The sequence below is a fragment of the Ornithodoros turicata genome, chromosome 7 (assembly GCF_037126465.1).
Source record: "Ornithodoros turicata isolate Travis chromosome 7, ASM3712646v1, whole genome shotgun sequence".
Taxonomy (NCBI): Eukaryota; Metazoa; Arthropoda; class Arachnida; order Ixodida; family Argasidae; genus Ornithodoros; species Ornithodoros turicata.
Genome location: NC_088207.1, coordinates 14,515,824 through 14,535,453, shown reverse-complemented (window position 1 = coordinate 14,535,453; position 19,630 = coordinate 14,515,824). Strand labels below are relative to the sequence as shown.

Sequence of the window (19,630 nt, the reverse complement as noted above, 5' to 3'; positions counted from 1 at the left end):
AGGTGTGCGCTATGAACATTCAACCTGGTTGCGTAACATTGCATCTCCAGGGTGATATTTTACAAACTTTGGAAAGCATTACTAAAGATTAAGTGTCAGTGCAAATCTTGCTTTCATTATGTCTTGGATATCGTAGGTACGAGCTAATGCATACATGCATCGCTATCGATAATCGAGCACGCGCAAGTGTCTACAATACTGTTGAACAATGTTGAGATGTTGCAAGACTGAATTTTTGGAGGACAGACAACACTCGAGTAAAGAAAATTTGTGCGAAACCGTGCTCCATTATGATGTTACCAAAATTACACCTAAAAAGGCGTGCGCCATGCACGTTGTTACACCTTTAAAGGTGTGAAAAGATTTAGAGTATACACTGAGAGAGGGCAGCGCCACCTTACGAATCTTTTGCTTTCACCCGTTCCCCTTTCTCCCAGCTGTAGCTGTAGTTGGAGAGCTTCTCTCCTTATGATGTCTGCGTCTCGTATCCCTGCTTTAGTAGAGGGAGAGGAGGCCTACTTTTGTTCAGGAGGCTGTACGCGCCGGAAAATACGTACATGTGTTGCATCACAGCCGCGTCTCTCGTACAAGTTTAGCGTCACGTCTCTATGGGCGAGACATGAGTACGACACAGTCCGTGCCGCGTCGCAGCGCAACAAAACTGACTGGACATACCTGTCAATAGCTGCCCACAGTCGTGGCAGGAAAAATATATCCCGCGGACGACGATAATAGCGAGATTTAGTATACCGTACGCTGTCGCCTTTGCGTACGTAAGGGATATAGTGTGGTGGTCCCGCGCAATGCGCACAGCGCTGCTTGTGTGTAGCGCGTGCGCAGAACCACCAACGCTATCCGCAGCGCAGATGTATCCGCGCATCCGTAACGCAGGGCAGAATGTTTGGGGTGGTGGTGCGTCAACTGCGCCCGCACCTACATTGTCTCCTCTCAGAGACCTTACGTTTCTGGAAGCCAGGGGGACAACGGACCCCCTTGCCCTCCGTGTCGGCGGGACCCCGGACAGCGTATGTTATGCTGAAACTCACTGATAACGCCAACGCCACCTAGATAGAGGAAGCCTGCTTACTCGTTGACGTGACGTAGGAACTGAAAGTCAGCCAATCAGGATCGCGTTTGCAACCGCCGTAGCCAATCACGAACGTGCTTCCACTGTCGTCTGCTAGTGTATTAAACGGCCCCCTTACGAAATAGGAAAACAAAATAAAGCGCACAACGGTCCCATATTTTTCTCAACATTCATTTTCTGGGAAGCGTGTTGAACTCTTAGGCTACAGGTTCAAATTTGCGAAGTTATAGCTGGGTAGTTTCATTTATAATCGAATGATGCCCGCCGGTCGCATTTTTTATTTCTCTCGAAAAAAATATATATGTTATCCCACCCACAAAGAGATGCAAAAGGTGCCTGACCGCAGGTCTCTACGATATGTTCTTCTCCGTCCACGGCGCTTCGAAGCAACCGGCGCGATTTCGCGGCTTACATTTTTTCCAACTTTGTGACCTTATATCTCTTGAACGAGATGTCCCATTTGAACGAATTTTTTTTGCTGAGCGACTGGATGGTGCACGTTCCACCGTGGGCTATTAAATTTATATGGTCAAAAGAAAAGAAAAGTATACGAAAAAAACTCCCGAAAACGCACCAGAGAACCGTTTTACCGCACCTTTGGAAGATCATACCCGCGGCCCTGGATCTCCGACTGTGATGTTCTCCACATGAGCAGAAAGATCGTTCTTTGCTCTTTCGTTTGACGTCAAGCACGTTGCTTTATCTTCAGCCATTATCCCCTAACAATGCCGTGAACACGGAAGGGTAGGGTAAAATTCTCATTTTCGCCTGCAGTTTTTACTCAAAAAGGACATCTTGAAATTTTTCAATATTTCGTACTAACGTAGCTGAGACATAGCTCTTTCACGATATGCAATAAAATGTTTGCTTATTTTGGTCCCAGAGGGCGCGCAATTTTTTTTTTCGCACCCCTACTGGGCAGCGCTCGCAGGGGTCAGACAGACGTACAAAGAGTGGACTTCTACCCCACCCCCTCATTCTTTTTTTATTTTTTTATTTTTTGCTTTCGTGAGGGCGCCGTCATGCCGAAGGCCGACTATAGTAATATGCACAGATCACTGTGATGTCCGCAGACAAGCAAAAGTTCGTTGCTTAGGCTTTCCCACCCGGTTTCCCACCCTGTGGAGTTGTTGAAATACTGCAAGACTGTTGCCTGTTACGTGCTTGTAGGGAACATGACATTTGTCAATAGTGCGGCTTTGCCGAACCGAAGCGCGAGACGTCTAGTCTCTTGTAGTTTTGTTTTGTTATTTGCTGGTTTCTTCTACTTGTGAACAAAGACAGAATTTGAAACACTCAGGTGATATGCCACGATGCCGACAGATCGCCCAAGGACTGGTTGCCTGGTCTTCCTGGGAATGATAGGACATGTTCGGTCCCTTATTTCTTCAATGTGTACTCCTTTTAGAAATACCATTTGAAGGAGTTAGCCTTCCAATGGGTGAGAAAGTCGGGACGCTGCGTGGGAAAAGATGGTCTTTAGGCGTCTACGGGGTTCCCGCCGCTGTCCACATTTTAAGACAAGGGCCTTGCTTTCCTCGATGTTACGTATGGATTTCGTTTTGTCGTCGGCGTAGCGTGTACTTCTGCGCTCCCCATGGCCAGCCGTAGCCACACCAGAAGTCGACTATACTGCACGGACTACACTTAACGACAAAAGAAAAAAATACCCTGGAACAAGAACTTCATGCCGGTATCGTTGATAGGATCACGGTTTTTGAATACTATCTTGAGCACCTCGGAGGCAGTCCATGTCCACGACAACGACGAAATATGTGTGAACTGCTACAACACGTTTCGACTACAGGTTGCTGAGGCAGGGCCTTCAGGTGAACAAGATCCTCTGGCTTCAAGCCCTGACGACGCTGACTTCACTGACGTCACCGAAATTGTGCAGACTGTGAACAGGAGCATATCAGAACAAGATATTGGTGTAAGCCCACTGAGGCACCCGTAGTAGACGAAGTAGAAGAAACAGAAGTAGAAGAAACCAGCAAATAACAAAACAAAATTACAAGAGAATAGACATCTCGCGCTTCGGTTCGGCAAAGCCGCAGTATTTACAAATGTCATGTTCCCATGTCCGATTTCCTTCAAGCACGTAACCTTGAAGGGATTAACGGAAAGCGTAAGCAACGAACTTTTGCTTGTCTGCGGACATCACTGTGATCTGTGCATATTACTATAGTCGGCCTTCGGCATGACGGTTCCTCACCGAAAGCAAAAAAAAAAAAAAAAGTCAGGGGGTGGGGTAGAAGTCCACTCTTTGTACGTCTGTCGGGTGTTGTTTCCAATGCAGCCCCCAATAGACGGATTATCTCCGATGAATAGAAGGATTAGCGATTGTGTAGGGTACACCACTAGACGGCGCTAAGAGCGGCGCTTCACCACTAGGGGCCGCTGCTGTCGCATTCCGCGGATGACGTCATTGCTCCTTCGGGGAGCATGGTGAGAGATAGCGGGAGGCATTGGATGGCGATGCGAAATAGAGCGCCCTCTTGTGCTGTGGTGGCGCTGCGGGCGACAGGACAGACGCTCTCGGTGGCGGCTCTCCACGGCGTTGTTATGGTCTCGTGACCGCGATACGCGGCGTCGGCGGCAAAAGGGTTTTGGGTCCAGCGTTGTGTACGAGTCTTTGAGCGAGTTTATATTAATCTCACTCCGTTTATTGTTCAACTGATGGTTGGTTGAGAGCTCAATTGCTATGCTGTGAGATTGGGGTGTACGGCACGCGTATACGGCATACGACAATATAAATAAATACATATAAACAAAAGGACGCGCACGATAAATTACGCCACATTAGTATAGCTTCCCGTGTTGCTACACTTTGCATTATAAAGGCACTTTCGCGAACCAGTCCGTTCACAAACAGCCGTGTGCATCCCGTCGTGTATATATTAGACTTGGATACTTTCTTTTAATTGCCTAATAACGCTTTTGCGACTCGAGCGCGTATATTAGCAGGCTCCGGACTCGCGCAATGTTATTTTGGTGATGGTGCATATGTTCAGACAAGAGCGGAGGAAAGTTGTTCCCCCTATTTGCTTTATGTAGTATGTATTTATTCACTTCAGTATATCATTCTCACATACTAGTTTAAATTTAATTAGCGATTAGTAATCCTGCAGTATATGCAATTTAGCACACTACAGTGCTGTAAGATATATTGTAAGCACCTTACTGCTGCAGAATCACTGGGTGGATATCAGTAAAATTTTAGTGCCTTCTTTCCTGTGGTGGTCACTGTCACCGATAGAGATTCAGTTAAGTGTTGTGGCAATTCCAATGTAAACAGTCATCTGCCATATTGGAAAGTGAGTGATTATGGTCAAACAAGTCTCAATAAACATGATACCTTCTACAATACCATCTGGGATTCCTAAATGTCAGTATGACAAGGTATGAAGAAATGTTAACGTATTTCATGCTACCCATCTTGCACATTTGTCATGCTCATCTAGGTATTTTTCAAATATCCCAAACATTTCCATATCTTTTATATTCAACGTGCTGGACATCTAGTGTGCAACACCTGATATCGAATGAAAATCTAAGCCAGTATGGGGTCATGAACACACCGGTGTAACCTGAGCAACAATAAGGTAGGCGGCATGTCAACAAGTTGCACACTGCTGTTCCATCTTGCACATGCATGACAAATGTGCAAGATGGAACAGCAGTTGTTGACATGCCGCCTACCTTATTGTTGCTCAGGTTACACCGGTGTGTTCATGACCCCATACTAGCTTAGATTTTCATTCGATATCAGGTGTTGCACACTAGATGTCCAGCACGTTGAATATAAAAGATATGGAAATGTTTGAGAAATTTGAAAAATACCTAGATGAGCATGACAAATGTGCAACGTTTAACGAACGTTGCCAGCATTTGGCGACGTTGAGCACCTATAAACACATAGTCCACATGCAGCCAAAGAGCCTCGGCTAATTTCCTCACTGAGACAGTTTCCCTGCTGTTTTTTTTCTTCTTTGTATACTGTAAACTGTTTGTTTTGTGTGCTGTTTACTCAGTGCTGGCTGCCACCAGATATGTAAGAAACGGAGCTCATAACAGTAACTATGAATTCCAGCGCCAAAGTCCGTTAGTGGAGTCGGTGTGGTCGCAGATTCGTCCAACCAACTCTTCGAACCAGCAGCGAAACAGCAGCAGTAACGAGTTATTTCGTGTTCACCCTTCCCCATCGAGCTCTTCCTGCACCACACAGGGTAAGTCAATAAACCCAACACTGCAAAACAAGCAACCGATCTGATTGGTTGGCGGATTGACAGCTTGTTATTGCCGAGCGATCTGCCTGCCAGCCTGGAAGCAATCGTACACTGTTACAACATGACTTCACCGCATAGCACGCTCCTAGCCAACCATCGTTCCGTATGATATCATTCTGTGTCTTTATTTGCCGAAAAATGGGGGGGGGGGGAGTGTCGAGGTAGCTTGCCGTTGTTGGCCGCACTCAAGTGGGCATCGTCACGACTATAGCCAAAAAAAAGGAAAAGAAAGTGGGAGAAAGGGGAGTTGAGGACTTCAAAGTGATGTAGAAGCAGGATGACCGGTACTGATGGGACGGAAGCACACTGTAGGTGAGAGGTGCACTAGAGTGGTCTTTCCGCTAGGCCCGTTGCTTGAAGAAAGCGCACGAGGCCGAAAAATGGGATGAGGCTCATCCCCCTGCTGTTTTGAACAAATCATGACAGAGAATGATATCATTGGGAATGGTGGTTGGCTAGGAGCGTGCTATGTGGTGAAGTTCTATTTTAACAGTGTAGTGCACTACACTCTTAGAAATTAATTTCACCGCATAGCACGCTCCTAGCCAACCATCATCTCGAATGATATCGTTATATGCCCCGATTTGTTGAAAACGGGAGGCGTACGCATTTTTGTGACACTTGTGCTCTTCATAATTGTCACAAAAAAGGCGTACGCCTCCCGTTTTCAACAAATCGGGGCACATAACGATATCATTCGAAATTATGGTTGGCAAGGAGCGTGCTATGCGGTGAAGTTCATTTTTAAGAGTGTGGGATACTAGATCGTAGGGCACTCACTACAGTAGAGTGGAGGCAGTACAGAGCAGGCTTTGAGTAGTATATGACGGGGGCCGCTATAAGAACGTCCTTTTTGTTTTAAATCCAACAGTAGCCAATTCATTGAAAACACAGGCTATGACCCGAGGATAGAAGTCTGTTGTATGTTGCGACTATCATGCACTCTTAAAAATGAACTTCACCGCATAGCACGCTCCTAGCCAACCATCTACTCGAATGATATCGCTGTGTGCCCTGATTTGTTCAAGACGGTAGGTGTACGCCTTTTTTGTGACACTTATGCTGTTCATAATTGTCACAAAAATGGCGTACGCCTCTCGTTTTTAGCAAATCAGGGCAGATAACGATATCATTCGAGATGATGATTGGCTAGGAGCGTGTTGTGCGGTGAAGTTCATTTCTAAGAGTGTGTTGTCTAGACCGCACATTGTTCTGAGACAATAATTCGCCAGAGCCTCTAGCGCCGCCCATGCGACGCCTCCGCCGCAAGAGAGAGATTGGATGTAATTTCCTGCGAGTTACATTACAACAAATTAATTTTGAGCTGTGACACTGTGGAGCTGTAACACTTTCATAGATGTGGCTCATTGCATCATGAACGCATTGTGTTGCCCGCGAGGGTATTGCAAAACAATGAAGAATTATTTTTCCGCGAATCATAGTTGGCAGGACAGGAACATTTGAACGAAATTGATAAGGCATTCTCGTCATTGTTCGAGTTATCGTGTTCTACAAAACACTATCCATTTCGTACTTGCCGTAGCTGGCATGAATTCTTCGGCCCCGAACCAATTATGGGAAAGAATTGTTGGATCTTGCTATGGCTACTGCTTCTTAATTCGTAGAAAGGTATCAATATCGATGTTATTTATGGTACGAAGACCGGTCTGGTTAATCATATCTTATGTGGCTATAGGCACTGTCCTGCATATTTGTGTTAGTTACTTTACAGCGACATCTATATACCGGGTGTTTCAGTTAAATCCCCGGGCTAAACAATTCGCGAACGGGTGCACCATTCGACGAAGTTTCTTTTTTACAAGTATCTGTCCGATACCACCTTCAAGCTGCGCACCGTGTGAATGAGTGGGAGCCGCTCATTATTTAAATAAAAATTCAAATGAGTTTCGTAAAAAAACGTAACTTCTAAAGTAGGGCGCTGTCGGCATCAAAATGGGTACTACCCCTTTTGGGACCTTCAGTGCACACCTTTTAGAGGTAATTTGGTTTCGGTTTACATATTTTTGTCGCGGTTGGTCGTGGTGAAGCGCAAAAGGACGTAATTCATTGGTTGATAAGGGAGTGGAAGAGCGTTCTTTTGCGCTTCACTCCACCAGCCGCTACAAAAATATGTAAAGTGAGACCAATTAATTACGGCAACAAATGACCCGAAACGGGTCATTTGTTGCAGTAATTAATTGGTGGCAGATTTTTCTCAAAAAGGGGTCCACTGAAGGTCCCAAAAGCGGTAGTACTCATTTTGATGCCGACAGCGCCCTACTTTAGAAGTTACGTTTTTTTACGAAACTCATTTGAATTTTTATTTAAATAATGAGCTCCTCCCACTCATTCACACGGTGCGCAGCTTGAAGGTGGTATCGGACAGATACTTGTAAAAGGAAAGTTCCTCGATTGGTGTACCCGTTCGCGATTTATTTAGCCCGGGGATTTAACTGAAACACCCGGAGTTAAGCGCCGGATACTGTGCGTGCGCCGTCTGTGCCAGATATTGCGGCGCGGTGAGCCACGGAAGAAGCGCGCTGCGAAGGTGGCGTGATATGACGTTGGGTATCACGTGAGGTGTGGTGATGCAGGTGGCGGGAGTGGAAAGCACAAGACGCCAGTTCTTTCGCCAGGATGACCCCGACGTAGGTTGTTCCTCTCTTGTATGCTTGCAATACGGACTCGTTCGGAAAAGATTGTAAAGATTCCTAAATATCTGAACAGGGCTCGAGTTGCTGTATTTCGGCTGCGAGTACCAAAGGTTGCACAGCTACTAGGAATGTTTTCGCGTGTTATCACGTGTGTTTACTACATACGTCTCCGATTTCTGGTTGTGTTATCTTGTACTGTTATTTTGTTGTATTTTGCTGAGGTAAGCTATGTTAGCATTCGCGACGCCATACTGCCGTATAGGAGGCGAGCCCCGTCAAGTCAATATCGGTGGCTTTTTGCGCCCATCATTTCACTTTCGTGCGAATAAACTACTATTAATAAAAATAGTCAAGCTCTGAGGTAATCGGAGCGATAGCCTCGGCCATTTCCATTGGTTTTCAGAAGCACGTGACCTCGGTTGCACATGCCCAGCATCACCGAGAAAGAAAGCCTGATCGCTTAAACGATATGATGTAACAACTAAGAATCCGCCAATGATGACTGTGCTTTCGGTAGTCGTAACAATGGGGACGAGCCGCCATGAGCCACATGAGTAGCCACTGGTATCCACAGGAAGCCTGTTTTTGGAATCGTCTGCGTCGATTAGCTGGCATCATTAGGGTACATTTATGCTGCAGCATCGCTGCTCGCTGCAGCTTCAAGCACATCGCTGCTCGCATAACCGCTAGGGTGCGTTTACCCTGCAGATTGCTCAAGATGCTGCTCGCTTTCGCTATATCAGTCGCCTAGCAGCGTTCACTGTGGAAGGGTGGAAACGAGGAAAAGTGGGAAGGAGGAAACCGACTTCATCACAACCAATCGCAGGTCGGATTTCAAGAGGCCAGTCATCAATGATACCAGGAAGACAAACATGTTTACATTCCTAGGTGCAGCGAGCAGAGCGGCAAGCAGCGGCGAGGATAAGCGAACAGCCAGGCTGCAGGGTAAATGCACCAACAGAAAGCTCTGTGTTTGACCTGTCATCGCCAGAAGTCAGGTAGTCCCCGGGCATGTTCAAACATGTTTGGCAGCATTGTTGTGGCGATGATCATGGCGTGCATCTTTGGCAAGCAGCGATGCTGCAGCATGAACGCGCCCACAGAGATACATGTGTTTGTTTCGTCATCGCCAAACAGCGATGTGCCATGTGCCAGCAGCGATGCTGCAGCATAAATGTACCCTTACTTTTTAGGTTTTTTTTTTTTGATTGGGTGTTAGCGCCACGAAGCAACTGTGGCTATGAGCGACGTACAGATGTGGACAGACAGAGAGAGGATAGCAGGAAGGAGTGGGGGACAGGGGGGTTAGTATGCGTCCTGGGCCGACTACTTTTTAGGTGAGACAGCGAGAGAAGGAGTTGAAGTCCGACTCCACCGTAAAATCACTACCAAGGTTGTGGTATATCTTTAATCGTTCGGCTGTCAGAAACATCTGTACAAAATATGCTCCTCGAAAACTGCACAGATTTAGTTCGAATGAATTTATTACGAAGCGGTCGCGCCGCCTCTGTGAAGCGAGATGGCCCTGAAAGCAACACTGGGCTCCACCTCCACGTCTCCAGGTGCCTTTTCACGGCTGTCCTGCATGTGTTTTGGAAGAAAGCGACCTTTTTCTGAGGCGCATTCGTTTCTGGCCCGTTGATATGAACAACATACTGGTCAGCTCAATATCTTGCACGAGTGGTTGCGGCAACAGATCTCGCTACACGACGGAAACGGTGACGAACGGTGACCTCACCCGCGTCGGAGTACCAGTGCAATATAAACGAGGCACGTCTGTACATACGTTTCATCAACACATTCTGAAAGGTCCCATTCTTGTCCCAGTGTAGTTCAGGAATTGCTACTGCAACAAGCTTTGCCCCTTTTTGAAACACTTTGTAACCTATACAACAGTATGCGTACCGTATATGCAATCACAACTTTTTTTTTGTTGTTTTCTTCTTTTTTTTTTTGCTATGCAGAACTACCAGCAATCATGGCTAAACAACACCGACCAAAGATGCGTTTACCTGGACTGCCATCAACAGTCAGTAGCTACCCTATGAAGTTCTACAAGCAATCTTCTTCATGGCCGGTCCAACAACCTATGGTAAGTATAAAGGGTCGCGGAGGGCACTGGCGAAGGCCAACGATAAGGATCTGAGTAGATTGTCTTCCTGTGCTGAAAGCGTAGCAATTGCAGCAGATCAACAAAGAACAAAAGCGTTTATTGAAGTTTATTGAGTGTAGTAGAGAAAGTTTTTCTCCAACTTGGTTACAGAAAGATGAGAACACTTTCGGAAAGTCAAAAGGTGTGCAGTATTTGAAAAATGCGAACTCACTTCTCATTGGTTACGGCATATTGATTCATTTCGAGACAACAAAATTCCGTTTCTACAACAACAATGCTTCGAAATATGTTGAATGGCTGTGTGACAATTCACGCATCGTGGATTCCACGCAGTTATGAATATTATGGAGAAAGTTACTCTAGCAGTGCGATTAGCAGCTATATCATACTATGGTCCTGATACAAAAGATAAACGACACACACTGTAACACGTGCCTAATGATATTGACAAGAAAGATGGAAGTGTGAAAGATACGGATCTAGTTGAGTCTTTCTGCCTGCATTCTGTTCTTGAGCGTCTTTTTTTTTTACCGCTTTATCGCGTCGCTTCATGGTACATTGCGCGTCTGTCCTGTACTTCTTGGTCGCCATTTGCCGAAATTACCTTGACTATCAAAGGAAGCTTTCGTTCGCTTGGCACCGCCCTGAATGTCAGCGTTGAACGACATGACGAAACAATTAAGAAACCCGCACGACGGGATTACGACGGGTGCCGCAGGGCCCAAGACCCGTCGTAATCATATAAAGTAGAAATACTTAGACTATGTTATCGAGACGTGAGAAGGGGGCCCGGGTATAACCCATCCCTGGGGGCCCGTAATTTCTCTCGCCGGCCCGGCATATATTTACTGCACGTATGCACATTCCGCTGCACGTGGCACTGCTCAATTTCACTGTAGTATTCGAAACAACACCATCCGATTGCTGGTCAGAGGTATCACCAGTTCCACAATGCTAACTGGGACGACGGAAATCCATCGCAATGGGGGAGCTGATATTCCATGCATTGGTGCACTAAAAATTTCCTCTGTAGAAAAAAAAAAAGATGGCACGGTAGAACTACTATACACAAAGTGAAAAATGACCCCAAATATGTCAAACTGATTACACTTATGACGTCCGATTAATTATGAAATGACTAGTTTTCACTGTAAGCTAATTGCACGCTACGTAATGCTCCACTATTGTACCTCTGTGGTCCTATAGAAGGCTGTGAGCATGAGCTTACCTGCTGTTGGAACTGCCACGAACTCCCTTATTCTTGGTGACGCAGTGTGTCGCCATTCCTCGCTTGCTCGCTTGGTCTCTGGCTGGACGTAGTAGATCCAGCATTCGTCAGCGGTCACAATGCGTCGAAGAAAAACATATCCCTCGGCTTCATATCGTCGCCGCAGCGGTGGTATCAACCTGGCCACTTGTCGAAGTGACTTACAGTCGTTTGCGATGAATATCCGCTGGCTTTTCGCCCTTTTCACCCAAACACACGATCACCGAACGCTGCTCCCCCTGGTGCATGCTAACAGAGGGATGGCCATATTGAAAGTGCTGTGACATTTCCGTGACATTTACGTGACATTTCCGATGATGCCGGCGTGCAAAGCTCCCTGTAGTGGTGGGCCAAAAAAATATTTCCAGCGCAGCAATCTATATAACGGAATTTCACTACCTTACTTGAGAAAGACAAGCGTGTGTTCCAGTGTTGCCCACTCGCCACGGTAGTTACTAAGTACCGACAGGGCAGGACACGGTATGCGTACTATATCCTAGTTCTCTTCGTTCTTGCTACCATTCCTCGCGATCGCGTTTTCGCCCGGTCCCAGCGTGCCCGTGGGCAGGGAGCTACCGAGTCCAAAAAAGCCAGAACTAGTCTTTGTCCTGTGTTTCTCTTCCCGTTGATAATGTGCTGCAGTTTTTTATGCAGAGTTGCGCCGCAGATGGCTCTGCTCAAATGCGTTCCTCGAGCAGCCAGCAGGACGCTGTATTGCCAACGTACTTAGCTAAAACCTTTTGCGTCTCTATAGGACCTGGAGCCCGATCTTGTCGTTAACCCAGCCATAACGCACGTTAACTGCACCACTTCGGTTCGTGATTCGCCACGAGCTCTTGCGCGAGCCTACCAGATCCGTTTTGGTAGGCACGCGCAAGAGCTCGTGGCAAATTAGGGGCCGCAGTGATACATTTAACGGGCGGTATGGAACAACGACAAGTTGAAGATCGGGCCCCTGGTCTGTCGAGTAATAACCGCGTTATCGCATCAGGGCCGGCGATAGGGGGGGGGAGTAAGGCGACTGCCTTAGGCCCCGCGCTTGCATAGGCCCCGCGCAGTCCTAGTGGGTCCCCGCGATGTGCCTTTGCTTCAGGCCCCGCACACCCTTAGCACCGGCCCTGGGTCTAGTCATGGTTAGGCCTGGTCCGCACTATTGCGTTTCAGTGCGTCCGTCCGTCAGCGTTTCTGTGTAACGGACGCATGGGTTTCTAATTCACGTCCACACTTTCGCGATGGTGCGTTGCGAGAAACAGCTTACAGCCGACTACATGAAGCGAAGTAAAAGAAGATAAGACCGCGCGTCAGAACGGTTACCGGGGCAACGACAGGCATTTCTTGCTTCGCTCCATCCAAAAATCGGCGAACCCATTCGTCCGTCGCTTTCGAAAGGGCTTGCGTCGGTTCGTAGACGGACGCATTGAAACGCAATAGTGCGGACTATGCTTTAGGATTACGAAAATAGTGATGAAATCATAATATCCAGCAGCAACCATAATTGCGTTCTGTGTTTAAAGTAGCTGTCGTCATGAAAAGTGCAGTCATGACTGGGGTCGTCAAACTCGCCGTGTAATGTCACAATGACTGTTAGTGGTTGCAGTAACAGACTTAAACGTAGTCATATCAGTATAGTCATATGTCATCGAGTGGTTAAGATATATCTGGAAGCATACAACGCCATAACGCATAGTAGTAATCCCATATCATATTATAGTACATTCTTATTGTGTTTCGAACAGCAGTTGTCGTGGAATGCCCAGTGCTTAACTGAATTGGGAAGTAACGAAATATAATTCAGCGCAGCAGTCGCCATACGAAACCGTGCCTCGGTTGGAACAATAGTTCTGACACGTCTTTTCAGTCATCGCATGCCACATTATGAATGTCACAGTTTTGACTGAATTTCGTAGCGCTAGGGTTAACCTGGATAGCGCTCGCATTAAACTCCTCAGCACTCGGGTTAAAGTGAGCGACTGCTGGATTTAGGTGACTGAGAAACGCAATGTGCGCTTCACATTTAAAGGGACAGTCCGGGAAAACCGGAAGTTGATTTTTTCCAACTGTCACGGAAGCTTACATGCTGGGTGGAAAGTTTCAGCTCACAAAACGGCGTGGTTTTCGAGATATCGAATAAAAAATACTCCTCTGAAGACATCCGGTTTCGTTTTTCTCCCTCGCATACTCCTTGCCCCTGGGATCCTCTATGTACGTCAGCCGTCACGTGAGCATGACGTCCCCAATGGACAAAGTGGAGCGGAGGACTGCGCCGTTGCTGGGAATGCAGAGAGGTGTTTTTGTCTATGAGTGTACTGAACAGAAGGCTACGTCGTGATACCTGTGTTTACATTGACGCTACTCTGCATTTTAGTCTACATAACGCGTGATTGCTACTCAAAAACATCATAATGGACAAATGCTAGCACATAACAATCAACTATCGCGCAAACAGGCATGCGCAAGTCACGTGCGGCATAGCTCTTATGCACGTCACGCGAGAGCTCGCTGCGGCCTTTACTCGGGACCAACTGCGGCATAGAAAAATGTCGATTATAAATCGTGCGATACGATTTCTTCTGAAATATTTTGCACAGTTGTTGTGAGGAGTATTAGAAATCATAAGGCGGTGTTTCCCAGACCTATATTTTCGACCGGACTGTCACTTTAAGTGACTCTGACTTTACACGCAGGAGCGACATCCGCCGGTGTACCAGCAAATGACTCTCTTCCGTGCCAACCAACAACCAGGAAGACACACGCCTCTGGTCGGACAGGGCCAGCGAATCTACAACGACTGTAGTTCGCGAATGTACCGACTGGAAGAGAGTCGGCCACAGGACTTCGAGGAGCAGCCAATGGGTGCGGATTTCCACAGCGACGATTGGGATCAGCAGTTCCACGCTCAGCACAGAGTCTCTCCAGTGAATCCTCTCCGGCATGCGGGCCTTGTCCCTTCTGGTGTCGCCATTGTACAGGGAGCTCCTACGGAGACCGCCTTCAGCGGTAAGTGTTTCCTTTCAACCTTTCCTTGATCTTCCGTTAAAGCTGCGTACATCGATAGTTGCAAACATTCACATTCAGCGAGAACAAAGGCACTTAAGTGCGTCACGTTTCTATTTCCCATCAGTAATTCCACAAGCAAAAAGATCTTCCCAGGGTAAGCATCATTCATTCTCCTTGCACGCTCAGCATGCCACTCGAGCACACTCCGCAGTTCTGGGTGCTCCTTATAATTTGTTGCACATATACGTACCGTATGCTGAAAGACTATGCAGAATAACGGGAGAATCGTGACTCTAATGACCAGCGTGAACATTGAGGCGAACTTTGGCCCAATACCTACGAGCATGGCCGGTGAGAGAAATTACGGTCTCCTGGGATGAGTCCACCACAGCCCCATCCCCCTCAAGCCTCCTGTTGCTAGCAACCGTCGGGCCTTGGGTCGTGCGGGCCCCCGGACTCCATCCCCGGCTGGCCTCCTCCTCTCGCCGGCCCTGCGCCTATGTGTCAAAACTACATGTTTTCCAGCAGCAAACTTCTTAATTCTTCATTCTCGATTACTTGATTTTGCAAGGGCTAGCATCACCGTTGTCTCGCGGCGTAACGCCCCGAAAATATGAAAGGGAGCCAGTCAAGTAATCTGCCATAATTTTTGTTTCAAATTTCTTTTTCTTTTCATTTCTGAATAAGTTTCGTTACTTCTACTGTCCTTACTTGACGGCGCTCGATCCCCTTTTACGAGGCAATCAGCACGCTCAACAGACTTCTACATAATGGACGTCAGCATCTGGACCCAAGAAAAGTATTACAATCGTACAATCACGCTAGAAATGTACGAGAAGGAAAACTAACAATACACAAAATCTGAACAACACATATCAGTATACACCCAACAAAAGAAGTGAAAAGTAAGCACGTGTGGTTGTACTTGAATGCTGTCAGTGTGTATGTGTGCCTTGTCTCTGTGCGTTTATATATATATATATATATATATGTGTGTGTGTTTACAAGTCAAGCGTGCCACAATCCCAGCTGTGGACGGCCGTTTCGAGCTTGTTGGCTCTCATCGGCACAGCGTAGGGATGTGACACGCTCTTGCGTCGGCACGAACACTGCGTCTCTGCAAGACATCGATGTTCCAGGGTGTTAGCAACACCTCTGGAGGCCGCAGTGCAAAGCCAGTAAGTACAGATACAAATAGAGAAATGAGCGAATGCTCCCTGGCTGCACGTGAGGTATGTGTTTACAAGTCAAGCGTGCCACAATCCCAGCTGTGTCCAGGGTGTTGCTAACACCCTGGAACATCGATGTCTTGCAGAGACACAGTGTTCGTGCCGACGCAAGAGCGTGTCACATCCCTACGCTGTGCCGATGAGAGCCAACAAGCTCGAAACCGTCACAGCCGGTACAATTGTACCGTCTGTGACGACACCTTTGTAACCTTTTAAAAGACATTGTACATAGATTTTTCTCTCAGTTTAACAGTTACGGCACTTCTATTACAACATTACAGCAAAGAGGAAACTTAGGCAGCATCCAGGACAGATTTAGGACGGAGAGACTCAAATTCTTGTACCAAATAATGTATGAAATATATAACACCGACTAGATTATTATACACGGTTTCGCGAACTTCGTCCTACAAGAAGCTCTCATAGTACCCTTCTCCAAGAACCATTCGCACGCGTACATTGTTTCGTACATTGTTTCAAGTGTTCGTTTTTTCCACGAACTATTCGCGATTCGAATTCCCTGCCACAGGCCGTGCATGATGTAACAAAATTACAGCAGTTTGTTGACGGGATCATTTGAGTCTGACCAAATGTTTCACACCTTTGTATTTGTATGCATGTGCTTGCATGTGCCTCTCTTTCTAAAAGGAAAAGGGACAGAAAAAAAAATCTTTTTTTTTTCTTTCAGTGCCATTTTGAGTGAAATGTTGTGGCCCACCTTACTTGAACCCTTTGTGGGGTTTGTAGTATATCTAAATAAATAAATTATACGAGAGAACATTATGTACCGTTTCAGGTATGCTATGCTCTCCGCGGCCCATTATCCAATCCCATGCCGTGCGCATCTGGCCTCCGGAGCCTCAAGGATACTCCTGTTTCAGCCAGCCGGCGTTAAAGTATTCCGTCTACTCAGGCTGCTGTTCTCTGGCCGTGCCGCTTGCAGTGTCTCGGGTCCCACACAACGCACATGCTACCAGTGATGCTATCTACAACCACATCCCTCGACCAAGCTGCTCCGCAAGCCGTGAGATGCCGTCCAACGCCGTCCGCAGACTCTTGAGCCCTACGAGGCAGACAGTTTGCCACGACCATTTATTTGAGCCTACAGTGAGCTGTCCGAGAGTCTCACCTTATCCTCAAATCTCAGTGACCTCAGGCGTCGATGGAGACCAAATACACGCACGAAGAGCACCGACTAACGGAGGTCCAGGGAGAGGCAGTGTAGACACTACGCAGGATGTTGAGAAAGAGGAGAGAATGGTTGCCGCTACGTCGACATCGGACTATATGCCGTTTAAAAAGAGCATCATAAACAGAGAGCTGAATGGTAGCAGTCCAATTTCTGTCGCAGCGACTAAACTCTTTTAACGGGTTACGTACAGATGTTATCATCTGGCTTTGTGTGGTTGAGATTCAGTTCATGTTGTGTACAGTGTCGTTCTGTTGGATGTGTCTTAATGTTGTGCGGTTTAATAAAAAAAAAATGTAACAGAAGGGTCGCATGTCCCTTTTCTTTCGTTCTTTCATGTTTCTTTGTTCACAATTTCTAATCTGGGGTTGGCGTGCGAGTATATTCTGTTTGACCAACACTCTGATTTATACGTTAGTTCCCGGTTGCATAGCATGTCGCACCTTGTCACCTAATGGATAGATGACTGTGCAGTGGACAAAACCCCTGTTTTTTTTTCTTTTCGCTAGTGCACAAAATAATAACTTAAAAATGTTAGAAATCTCATCATCATCATCAGAAATATATGAATAAAAATATGTGGAAGGAAATTACTTTCTGATTACGTCCTGCCAACCTTAGTACGATAGCGGCGATCGGTAAGAAACTGTGTCGTAGATCATGACTTGCTCGGAACGCATAAGTACCATTCTATTCTCCGTCGTTGATAATGCGACAGCGCGGGAATCCTCTTGCCTATATTTGTTTAAACAGATTAATAACAGCTGCATGACATACAGCGAGCTCTGCCTGCAACAACAACAAACGCTCCCTGAATAATCACGAGAGTCGACTAAAGAAAGAATTCTCTTGGGTTGTCTAAAGAAGACTGCTTTCAAAACCCAGGAAGCAGAGACACATAGTTAAGGCAGAGATTTGGGCAAGTTGGTACATAACTACTCACCTTTCACACTCACGAGGGAGTTACCAGTGGAACATCGACTAACATTCCTAGACCTTGAACTCGCCATCGAGCCAGACCACCTGTGCTGGACATATACGTCCCACGCTCTAAGAAGGGCCTTTTGCCGTTTTCGTCGGCCCACTCCAAGCTGGTCAAACGCAGTATTGTACTATCGGCAATGGAAAACGCCGTGAAACGCTCACGCCCACATCAATTTCAGCGGAGCCTCCGGTCACGAGTTTTGAGGCTTGAAGCCGCTGGTTTTCCAGTTCAGCTGATAAGAGGCTTAGCTGAGGTTCTCCTCGGGAAGTTGCACAAGAAACACGAAGAGACTCCCAGGCATGATCGCCCATCCAGGATAGCGGCCATTCCATATATCCACGCCGTTTCCTACTACATAAAGAAAGTTGCACAGCGTGCCGGCGTTAAGACCCGTTGCGACATACAGCGCTTTGCTCCACAGCGCTGCACCACAGCACTGCAAAACAGCGCTGTATTTCCACTGTGGGGTTCGCACTTGCAGCGCTTGTCCCAGCGCTGTACTTGATCTCACGTGATCGAAAAAATAAGTGCAGCCCCGTCACGTGAACGCGACGCCGCGTTCTCATTGGTTCAGGGAGCCTATCGCTGGGACACAGAGATGGGAAAATTCACCGAAGCTCAACTTCGCCAAGCGCTGTTTTCCATCGAGTCGCAGCCGGGAGAGGAGAGAAAAACAGCGCTGTTTTGCAGTGCTCTGGAGCAAAGCGCTGTATGTCGGAACGGGACCTAACAAGTCGGGAACCTAACAAGTTAGGCGGGTTGTGTCGACGCGTCAACAGTGAGGAAGCCGTTGCTTCCGGATGCAACAAAAAGCATGTAGGGCCTTTCGTCCAGTGCAGGTATAATGTTATTTATGACATTCCTCTGAGGTGCGGGAAGTCATGTGTGGGGCAGACAGGCCGGTGTCTGAATGACAGGCTGCGCGAACACTCGTCCTCACTGTAAACCCACAGAGGCAGCAACCTAACCATTCACTGTTGCGATTGCGGATGCCGACCTCGTTTTTAAGACACACGTGTGCTTAAGAGCTACTCCGACAAGCTCGCCAGGGAAATTTACGAAGGAGCACAAATTCACAATAGAGGTGAAAGAAGTGTCAGCACTCCGTCTGTTGACCTATTGTACAAAGAGATTAGTTACCTTCAAGATTGTTCTTGAATGGCCTCCTTTCCTGTTCTCTCCATTTCGGTTTTGACCCCCTTTGGGAAGTAAAGCTTCAGTTGCTAGTCAGCGCTCTGTATGTGCACTTGTTTCTTCCTCGTGTCCCGTCTCTGCGCTGTTTTTACGTAGAGAGAGGCGGCAACCGCATGGAGCACTTTTGCCAACTGAATGGCAGCAGAACTTGAAAGGAACGGTGACCTACTAAGCGAACAATAAACGACGGACCGATGAGCCGGTTTCTGCCAAGGATAGATATTTAGTCTGAGGAGAGGAAGTGACACCACCCGACTGAACCGTGTGCGCCAATGAAAACACGCTTCACAGGAAATGCCACAAGCACGTGACAAAGTCACCTATGACCGTGCCTGTGACCGCTATATTATTATTTTTTCCTTCGGGCTTTGCCCTCTTCACCCTGCCTCCTAGAAGGACACGCAGACCCGCCGTGTGAACTTCAAGGAGGCCACGTCAAACGTCAAACTTGTTCAGTATAAGGACATCAACTTAAAATATATCGTTTGGCAGGAGGTGGCAAGGTGTGTGCAAGGCGAAGGTGACTAAATGAAACATCAAAATATTATTTGTGGCACGTGGCAAATCGGAAATGTGTGAGGAGATAACTTTAACAAAAATGCAGTCTGATATTTCTTTAGTGAGCA

General features: G+C 47.0%; 1 protein-coding gene across 1 annotated transcript in view; it reads left to right on the top strand.

Moving 5' to 3' along the window:
* The window catches only part of LOC135399568 (uncharacterized), a 29,046-nt gene extending 11,915 nt beyond the window's left edge, over nucleotides 1-17,131 (top strand). The window contains exons 4-8 of the mRNA XM_064631301.1: nucleotides 5,181-5,316; nucleotides 9,995-10,122; nucleotides 14,095-14,407; nucleotides 14,532-14,561; nucleotides 16,433-17,131. Coding sequence (XP_064487371.1) covers nucleotides 5,181-5,316; nucleotides 9,995-10,122; nucleotides 14,095-14,407; nucleotides 14,532-14,561; nucleotides 16,433-17,004 — 1,179 coding nt within the window. The 3' untranslated portion in view covers nucleotides 17,005-17,131. The remainder of the gene's footprint in view (nucleotides 1-5,180; nucleotides 5,317-9,994; nucleotides 10,123-14,094; nucleotides 14,408-14,531; nucleotides 14,562-16,432) is intronic.
* The last annotated feature ends 2,499 nt before the right edge of the window (nucleotides 17,132-19,630 follow it).